General features: G+C 79.4%; 1 protein-coding gene across 1 annotated transcript in view; it reads right to left on the reverse strand.

Annotated features, from left to right (window-relative positions):
* Positions 1-2,642, reverse strand: part of FN3K (fructosamine 3 kinase) — an 11,485-nt gene extending 8,843 nt beyond the window's left edge. The window contains exon 1 of the mRNA XM_017524682.2: positions 2,192-2,642. Coding sequence (XP_017380171.1) covers positions 2,192-2,578 — 387 coding nt within the window. The 5' untranslated portion in view covers positions 2,579-2,642. The remainder of the gene's footprint in view (positions 1-2,191) is intronic.
* Between the last annotated feature and the right edge of the window lie 6,502 nt (positions 2,643-9,144).

Consider the following 9,144-nt stretch of genomic DNA (forward strand, 5'->3'; position numbering starts at 1 on the left):
ACAAGCGAGCGGAAAACCACTACAACCCACAGGAAGCGACAGGACAAGCGAGCGGAAAACCACTACAACCTAAACAGCACTATCAACCACCTTACTCACCTTACTTACATCACATTTAGAGAACGATCTACTCAACAACAGAACTGACATTTTTCTCAGGTGCACATGGAGCGTTCAACAAAACAGACCATATGCCGGGCTGCAAGTCTTCCCACATGGAAAGGACCTGCAGTTTGCATCTGGGAAAGGCAGCGAACAGTGAGGCGCACCCACTGAAATCAGAGCGAGTGATAACACTAAGTGCTGAAGAGAACCCCAGGGCAGCTAGAATCCTCATGCCTTCTTGGTAGAAATGGTCAACAGTACAATCTTCATGGATCAGTACAACCATGATTATGAGTCCTTTTTTTTGGAGACAGTCTCATTCTGTCACACAGGCGAGAGTGCAGTGCTGTCACCTCAGCTCACTGCAATCCCCGTCTCCCGTGTTCAAGTAATTCTCGTACCCCAGCCTCATGGGTAGCTGAGACTAGAGGCACATGCCACTACACCCAGCTAATTTTTTGTATTTCAGTAGAGATGGGGTTGCACCATGTTGCTCATGCTGGTCCTGAACTCCTGGGCTCAGGCAATCTACCTGCCTCAGTCTCTCAATGTGCTAGGATTACAGGTGTGAGCCACCATGCCTGGTCAAGTCATACACTTTCTATGAGTCATTCACTTTCTGCAACTCAGTAATTCCACTCTTGCATGTTTTCCCAAAAGAAAATAAAACCTGTAATCCCAGCACTTTGGGAGGCCGAGGCGGGTGGATCACGAGGTCAAGAGATCGAGACCATCCTGGTCAACATGGTGAAACCCCATCTCTACTAAAACTACAAAAAATTAGCTGGGCATGGTGGCGCGTGCCTGTAATCCCAGCTACTCAGGAGGCTGAGGCAGGAGAATTGCCTGAACCCAGGAGGCGGAGGTTGCGGTGAGCCGAGATCGCGCCATTGCGCTCCAGCCTGGGTAACAAGAGCGAAACTCCGACTCAAAAAAATAAAAAAAAAATAAAACATCAAACCTCATGAATGAGACCAAAGCATCTACTGTCACTCAGGAAAAGAACACCCTTGACTTCAAAGTACCCCAGGGGAAGCCAGGTACAGCCTCCCCAGCCTGGGAGCCCGTGCCAGCCTGACCCTCGGGTGGGTGTGAGCATCTACAGCTGGGAGGGCAGCGGCACACCCCAGCCCTGCTCCCAGGGCAAGCCCCACGTGACCAGGCAGAGGACTCCTGGGCTTCGGGCTGCTAAGCCCCAGGGACCCCAGCGTCTCCTGCGCTCATGCATGGACTGAGCACCTACTGTGTGCAGGGCCTTCGCGGGGTGGGAGGAAAGGCGGGGTCTCACCCTCCAGAGCTTTCAGGACCAGCTGAGGAAGTTTCCCAGGCCCCGTAGGAAGCCTGAACCAAAAACTGCTTCCCAGTGAGTGGGACTCCTCACCCTGAGGGATTCGGGTCCTGAACCAGCAGAGCAGGCAATGCAGGAGGATCTGATCCCATGCCCAGGCTGCCTGGCTCTGGGGTTCCTCCTGCCAGTGCTCCCCACCGGGACCCCCGCAGCCCCTCAGAGGCTCCCCCACCAGAGCGGCAGAGCCTCCTGAGCCCACTCGGGCCAGGAGGGTGCCCAGGCCTGCCTTTCCCCACCTGCCTGCTCTCAAGGCTTAAGCTAACTTTCTCCACCTGTGCTAACATTTTCCATACATTCTTTTTTTTTTTTTTTGAGACAACCTCCGCCTCCTGGGTTCAAGCAATTCTTCTGCCTCAGCCTCGGAGTAGCTGGGACTACAGGCGTGTGCCACCATGCCCGGCTAATTTTTGTATTTTTAGTAGAGACAGGGTGTCACCACGTTGGCCAGGCTGGTCTTGAACTCCAGACCTCGTGATCCGCCTGCCTCGGCCTCCCACAGTGCTGGGATGACAGGTGTGAGCCACCGAGCCTGGCCCATACATTCTTAAACAGAAATATTTTCAGCAGGAGATAGAAACCGGGGCTAAACACAGGCAAGGCCTGTGCGAAGGGGAACGCTAGCCTGGCCCGCGGGGACCCTCGCAGGGTCCAGCCACGTCTCTGCTTTGTCCCCACTGCCAGGAGGGCCGCGGGCTGAGAGGGGCGGCCCAGAGCTGGGCCCGGGACCCCGAGCCTCACCTCCCTGCATGCTTGATGGATAGAAAAATTAAAGCCACCCCCAGAAGCCTGTGCGCCGCGCATGGAGGCCAAGGGAAGGCAACGGTGGTGCCGAAAGCTTCGGAGGACGCTGGAGCCGCGCTCCCCGCAGGGGCCAGACCGCAGCGCCGAAGCTGACCCCACCAGGCCCAGCCCGGGGAAATGCGCCCGCCCGGCCCCTCCGCCTCCCCAGGCGGCGCAGAGCCCCGCGAGCCCACGGGCCGGCACCTGCGTCCTGCGGTTGACTTTGACGAACACGGGGCCCGCGTCCGTGTCGTAGGCTCGGCCCTCGCTGATGCAGCCGCCGCCGGGGCTGCCGAAGGCCCGCAGGGTCGCGGTGCGCAGCTCGGCGCGCAGCAGCTGCTCCATGGGCCGGGGCTCGGGACTTGCCGCGGGGAAGCGCTGGCCCAGGCGCGGCGCGGCGCGGCGGGGCGGGGCGGGGCGGGCACCGCGCGGCGCGTGACCCCGGGCGGCGGAGGGAGGGGCGGACCCGGGCGGCGGAGGGAGGGGCGGACCCGGGCGGCGGAGGGAGGGGCGGACCCGGGCGGCGGAGGGAGGGGCGGACCCGGGCGGCGGAGGGAGGGGCGGACCCGGGCGGCGGAGGGAGGGGCGGACCCGGGCGGCGGAGGGAGGGGCGGACCCGGGCGGCGGAGGGAGGGGCGGACCCGGGCGGCGGAGGGAGGGGCGGACCCGGGCGGCGGAGGGAGGGGCGGACCCGGGCGGCGGAGGGAGGGGCGGACCCGGGCGGCGGAGGGAGGGGCGGACCCGGGCGGCGGAGGGAGGGGCGGACCCGGGCGGCGGAGGGAGGGGCGGACCCGGGCGGCGGAGGGAGGGGCGGACCCGGGCGGCGGAGGGAGGGGCGGACCCGGGCGGCGGAGGGAGGGGCGGACCCGGGCGGCGGAGGGAGGGGCGGACCCGGGCGGCGGAGGGAGGGGCGGACCCGGGCGGCGGAGGGAGGGGCGGACCCGGGCGGCGGAGGGAGGGGCGGACCCGGGCGGCGGAGGGAGGGGCGGACCCGGGCGGCGGAGGGAGGGGCGGACCCGGGCGGCGGAGGGAGGGGCGGACCCGGGCGGCGGAGGGAGGGGCGGACCCGGGCGGCGGAGGGAGGGGCGGACCCGGGCGGCGGAGGGAGGGGCGGACCCGGGCGGCGGAGGGAGGGGCGGACCCGGGCGGCGGAGGGAGGGGCGGACCCGGGCGGCGGAGGGAGGGGCGGACCCGGGCGGCGGAGGGAGGGGCGGACCCGGGCGGCGGAGGGAGGGGCGGACCCGGGCGGCGGAGGGAGGGGCGGACCCGGGCGGCGGAGGGAGGGGCGGACCCGGGCGGCGGAGGGAGGGGCGGACCCGGGCGGCGGAGGGAGGGGCGGACCCGGGCGGCGGAGGGAGGGGCGGACCCGGGCGGCGGAGGGAGGGGCGGACCCGGGCGGCGGAGGGAGGGGCGGACCCGGGCGGCGGAGGGAGGGGCGGACCCGGGCGGCGGAGGGAGGGGCGGACCCGGGCGGCGGAGGGAGGGGCGGACCCGGGCGGCGGAGGGAGGGGCGGACCCGGGCGGCGGAGGGAGGGGCGGACCCGGGCGGCGGAGGGAGGGGCGGACCCGGGCGGCGGAGGGAGGGGCGGACCCGGGCGGCGGAGGGAGGGGCGGACCCGGGCGGCGGAGGGAGGGGCGGACCCGGGCGGCGGAGGGAGGGGCGGACCCGGGCGGCGGAGGGAGGGGCGGACCCGGGCGGCGGAGGGAGGGGCGGACCCGGGCGGCGGAGGGAGGGGCGGACCCGGGCGGCGGAGGGAGGGGCGGACCCGGGCGGCGGAGGGAGGGGCGGACCCGGGCGGCGGAGGGAGGGGCGGACCCGGGCGGCGGAGGGAGGGGCGGACCCGGGCGGCGGAGGGAGGGGCGGACCCGGGCGGCGGAGGGAGGGGCGGACCCGGGCGGCGGAGGGAGGGGCGGACCCGGGCGGCGGAGGGAGGGGCGGACCCGGGCGGCGGAGGGAGGGGCGGACCCGGGCGGCGGAGGGAGGGGCGGACCCGGGCGGCGGAGGGAGGGGCGGACCCGGGCGGCGGAGGGAGGGGCGGACCCGGGCGGCGGAGGGAGGGGCGGACCCGGGCGGCGGAGGGAGGGGCGGACCCGGGCGGCGGAGGGAGGGGCGGACCCGGGCGGCGGAGGGAGGGGCGGACCCGGGCGGCGGAGGGAGGGGCGGACCCGGGCGGCGGAGGGAGGGGCGGACCCGGGCGGCGGAGGGAGGGGCGGACCCGGGCGGCGGAGGGAGGGGCGGACCCGGGCGGCGGAGGGAGGGGCGGACCCGGGCGGCGGAGGGAGGGGCGGACCCGGGCGGCGGAGGGAGGGGCGGACCCGGGCGGCGGAGGGAGGGGCGGACCCGGGCGGCGGAGGGAGGGGCGGACCCGGGCGGCGGAGGGAGGGGCGGACCCGGGCGGCGGAGGGAGGGGCGGACCCGGGCGGCGGAGGGAGGGGCGGACCCGGGCGGCGGAGGGAGGGGCGGACCCGGGCGGCGGAGGGAGGGGCGGACCCGGGCGGCGGAGGGAGGGGCGGACCCGGGCGGCGGAGGGAGGGGCGGACCCGGGCGGCGGAGGGAGGGGCGGACCCGGGCGGCGGAGGGAGGGGCGGACCCGGGCGGCGGAGGGAGGGGCGGACCCGGGCGGCGGAGGGAGGGGCGGACCCGGGCGGCGGAGGGAGGGGCGGACCCGGGCGGCGGAGGGAGGGGCGGACCCGGGCGGCGGAGGGAGGGGCGGACCCGGGCGGCGGAGGGAGGGGCGGACCCGGGCGGCGGAGGGAGGGGCGGACCCGGGCGGCGGAGGGAGGGGCGGACCCGGGCGGCGGAGGGAGGGGCGGACCCGGGCGGCGGAGGGAGGGGCGGACCCGGGCGGCGGAGGGAGGGGCGGACCCGGGCGGCGGAGGGAGGGGCGGACCCGGGCGGCGGAGGGAGGGGCGGACCCGGGCGGCGGAGGGAGGGGCGGACCCGGGCGGCGGAGGGAGGGGCGGACCCGGGCGGCGGAGGGAGGGGCGGACCCGGGCGGCGGAGGGAGGGGCGGACCCGGGCGGCGGAGGGAGGGGCGGACCCGGGCGGCGGAGGGAGGGGCGGACCCGGGCGGCGGAGGGAGGGGCGGACCCGGGCGGCGGAGGGAGGGGCGGACCCGGGCGGCGGAGGGAGGGGCGGACCCGGGCGGCGGAGGGAGGGGCGGACCCGGGCGGCGGAGGGAGGGGCGGACCCGGGCGGCGGAGGGAGGGGCGGACCCGGGCGGCGGAGGGAGGGGCGGACCCGGGCGGCGGAGGGAGGGGCGGACCCGGGCGGCGGAGGGAGGGGCGGACCCGGGCGGCGGAGGGAGGGGCGGACCCGGGCGGCGGAGGGAGGGGCGGACCCGGGCGGCGGAGGGAGGGGCGGACCCGGGCGGCGGAGGGAGGGGCGGACCCGGGCGGCGGAGGGAGGGGCGGACCCGGGCGGCGGAGGGAGGGGCGGACCCGGGCGGCGGAGGGAGGGGCGGACCCGGGCGGCGGAGGGAGGGGCGGACCCGGGCGGCGGAGGGAGGGGCGGACCCGGGCGGCGGAGGGAGGGGCGGACCCGGGCGGCGGAGGGAGGGGCGGACCCGGGCGGCGGAGGGAGGGGCGGACCCGGGCGGCGGAGGGAGGGGCGGACCCGGGCGGCGGAGGGAGGGGCGGACCCGGGCGGCGGAGGGAGGGGCGGACCCGGGCGGCGGAGGGAGGGGCGGACCCGGGCGGCGGAGGGAGGGGCGGACCCGGGCGGCGGAGGGAGGGGCGGACCCGGGCGGCGGAGGGAGGGGCGGACCCGGGCGGCGGAGGGAGGGGCGGACCCGGGCGGCGGAGGGAGGGGCGGACCCGGGCGGCGGAGGGAGGGGCGGACCCGGGCGGCGGAGGGAGGGGCGGACCCGGGCGGCGGAGGGAGGGGCGGACCCGGGCGGCGGAGGGAGGGGCGGACCCGGGCGGCGGAGGGAGGGGCGGACCCGGGCGGCGGAGGGAGGGGCGGACCCGGGCGGCGGAGGGAGGGGCGGACCCGGGCGGCGGAGGGAGGGGCGGACCCGGGCGGCGGAGGGAGGGGCGGACCCGGGCGGCGGAGGGAGGGGCGGACCCGGGCGGCGGAGGGAGGGGCGGACCCGGGCGGCGGAGGGAGGGGCGGACCCGGGCGGCGGAGGGAGGGGCGGACCCGGGCGGCGGAGGGAGGGGCGGACCCGGGCGGCGGAGGGAGGGGCGGACCCGGGCGGCGGAGGGAGGGGCGGACCCGGGCGGCGGAGGGAGGGGCGGACCCGGGCGGCGGAGGGAGGGGCGGACCCGGGCGGCGGAGGGAGGGGCGGACCCGGGCGGCGGAGGGAGGGGCGGACCCGGGCGGCGGAGGGAGGGGCGGACCCGGGCGGCGGAGGGAGGGGCGGACCCGGGCGGCGGAGGGAGGGGCGGACCCGGGCGGCGGAGGGAGGGGCGGACCCGGGCGGCGGAGGGAGGGGCGGACCCGGGCGGCGGAGGGAGGGGCGGACCCGGGCGGCGGAGGGAGGGGCGGACCCGGGCGGCGGAGGGAGGGGCGGACCCGGGCGGCGGAGGGAGGGGCGGACCCGGGCGGCGGAGGGAGGGGCGGACCCGGGCGGCGGAGGGAGGGGCGGACCCGGGCGGCGGAGGGAGGGGCGGACCCGGGCGGCGGAGGGAGGGGCGGACCCGGGCGGCGGAGGGAGGGGCGGACCCGGGCGGCGGAGGGAGGGGCGGACCCGGGCGGCGGAGGGAGGGGCGGACCCGGGCGGCGGAGGGAGGGGCGGACCCGGGCGGCGGAGGGAGGGGCGGACCCGGGCGGCGGAGGGAGGGGCGGACCCGGGCGGCGGAGGGAGGGGCGGACCCGGGCGGCGGAGGGAGGGGCGGACCCGGGCGGCGGAGGGAGGGGCGGACCCGGGCGGCGGAGGGAGGGGCGGACCCGGGCGGCGGAGGGAGGGGCGGACCCGGGCGGCGGAGGGAGGGGCGGACCCGGGCGGCGGAGGGAGGGGCGGACCCGGGCGGCGGAGGGAGGGGCGGACCCGGGCGGCGGAGGGAGGGGCGGACCCGGGCGGCGGAGGGAGGGGCGGACCCGGGCGGCGGAGGGAGGGGCGGACCCGGGCGGCGGAGGGAGGGGCGGACCCGGGCGGCGGAGGGAGGGGCGGACCCGGGCGGCGGAGGGAGGGGCGGACCCGGGCGGCGGAGGGAGGGGCGGACCCGGGCGGCGGAGGGAGGGGCGGACCCGGGCGGCGGAGGGAGGGGCGGACCCGGGCGGCGGAGGGAGGGGCGGACCCGGGCGGCGGAGGGAGGGGCGGACCCGGGCGGCGGAGGGAGGGGCGGACCCGGGCGGCGGAGGGAGGGGCGGACCCGGGCGGCGGAGGGAGGGGCGGACCCGGGCGGCGGAGGGAGGGGCGGACCCGGGCGGCGGAGGGAGGGGCGGACCCGGGCGGCGGAGGGAGGGGCGGACCCGGGCGGCGGAGGGAGGGGCGGACCCGGGCGGCGGAGGGAGGGGCGGACCCGGGCGGCGGAGGGAGGGGCGGACCCGGGCGGCGGAGGGAGGGGCGGACCCGGGCGGCGGAGGGAGGGGCGGACCCGGGCGGCGGAGGGAGGGGCGGACCCGGGCGGCGGAGGGAGGGGCGGACCCGGGCGGCGGAGGGAGGGGCGGACCCGGGCGGCGGAGGGAGGGGCGGACCCGGGCGGCGGAGGGAGGGGCGGACCCGGGCGGCGGAGGGAGGGGCGGACCCGGGCGGCGGAGGGAGGGGCGGACCCGGGCGGCGGAGGGAGGGGCGGACCCGGGCGGCGGAGGGAGGGGCGGACCCGGGCGGCGGAGGGAGGGGCGGACCCGGGCGGCGGAGGGAGGGGCGGACCCGGGCGGCGGAGGGAGGGGCGGACCCGGGCGGCGGAGGGAGGGGCGGACCCGGGCGGCGGAGGGAGGGGCGGACCCGGGCGGCGGAGGGAGGGGCGGACCCGGGCGGCGGAGGGAGGGGCGGACCCGGGCGGCGGAGGGAGGGGCGGACCCGGGCGGCGGAGGGAGGGGCGGACCCGGGCGGCGGAGGGAGGGGCGGACCCGGGCGGCGGAGGGAGGGGCGGACCCGGGCGGCGGAGGGAGGGGCGGACCCGGGCGGCGGAGGGAGGGGCGGACCCGGGCGGCGGAGGGAGGGGCGGACCCGGGCGGCGGAGGGAGGGGCGGACCCGGGCGGCGGAGGGAGGGGCGGACCCGGGCGGCGGAGGGAGGGGCGGACCCGGGCGGCGGAGGGAGGGGCGGACCCGGGCGGCGGAGGGAGGGGCGGACCCGGGCGGCGGAGGGAGGGGCGGACCCGGGCGGCGGAGGGAGGGGCGGACCCGGGCGGCGGAGGGAGGGGCGGACCCGGGCGGCGGAGGGAGGGGCGGACCCGGGCGGCGGAGGGAGGGGCGGACCCGGGCGGCGGAGGGAGGGGCGGACCCGGGCGGCGGAGGGAGGGGCGGACCCGGGCGGCGGAGGGAGGGGCGGACCCGGGCGGCGGAGGGAGGGGCGGACCCGGGCGGCGGAGGGAGGGGCGGACCCGGGCGGCGGAGGGAGGGGCGGACCCGGGCGGCGGAGGGAGGGGCGGACCCGGGCGGCGGAGGGAGGGGCGGACCCGGGCGGCGGAGGGAGGGGCGGACCCGGGCGGCGGAGGGAGGGGCGGACCCGGGCGGCGGAGGGAGGGGCGGACCCGGGCGGCGGAGGGAGGGGCGGACCCGGGCGGCGGAGGGAGGGGCGGACCCGGGCGGCGGAGGGAGGGGCGGACCCGGGCGGCGGAGGGAGGGGCGGACCCGGGCGGCGGAGGGAGGGGCGGACCCGGGCGGCGGAGGGAGGGGCGGACCCGGGCGGCGGAGGGAGGGGCGGACCCGGGCGGCGGAGGGAGGGGCGGACCCGGGCGGCGGAGGGAGGGGCGGACCCGGGCGGCGGAGGGAGGGGCGGACCCGGGCGGCGGAGGGAGGGG

Source organism: Cebus imitator, unplaced genomic scaffold (assembly GCF_001604975.1).
Source record: "Cebus imitator isolate Cc_AM_T3 unplaced genomic scaffold, Cebus_imitator-1.0 Scaffold36, whole genome shotgun sequence".
Classification (NCBI taxonomy): Eukaryota; Metazoa; Chordata; class Mammalia; order Primates; family Cebidae; genus Cebus; species Cebus imitator.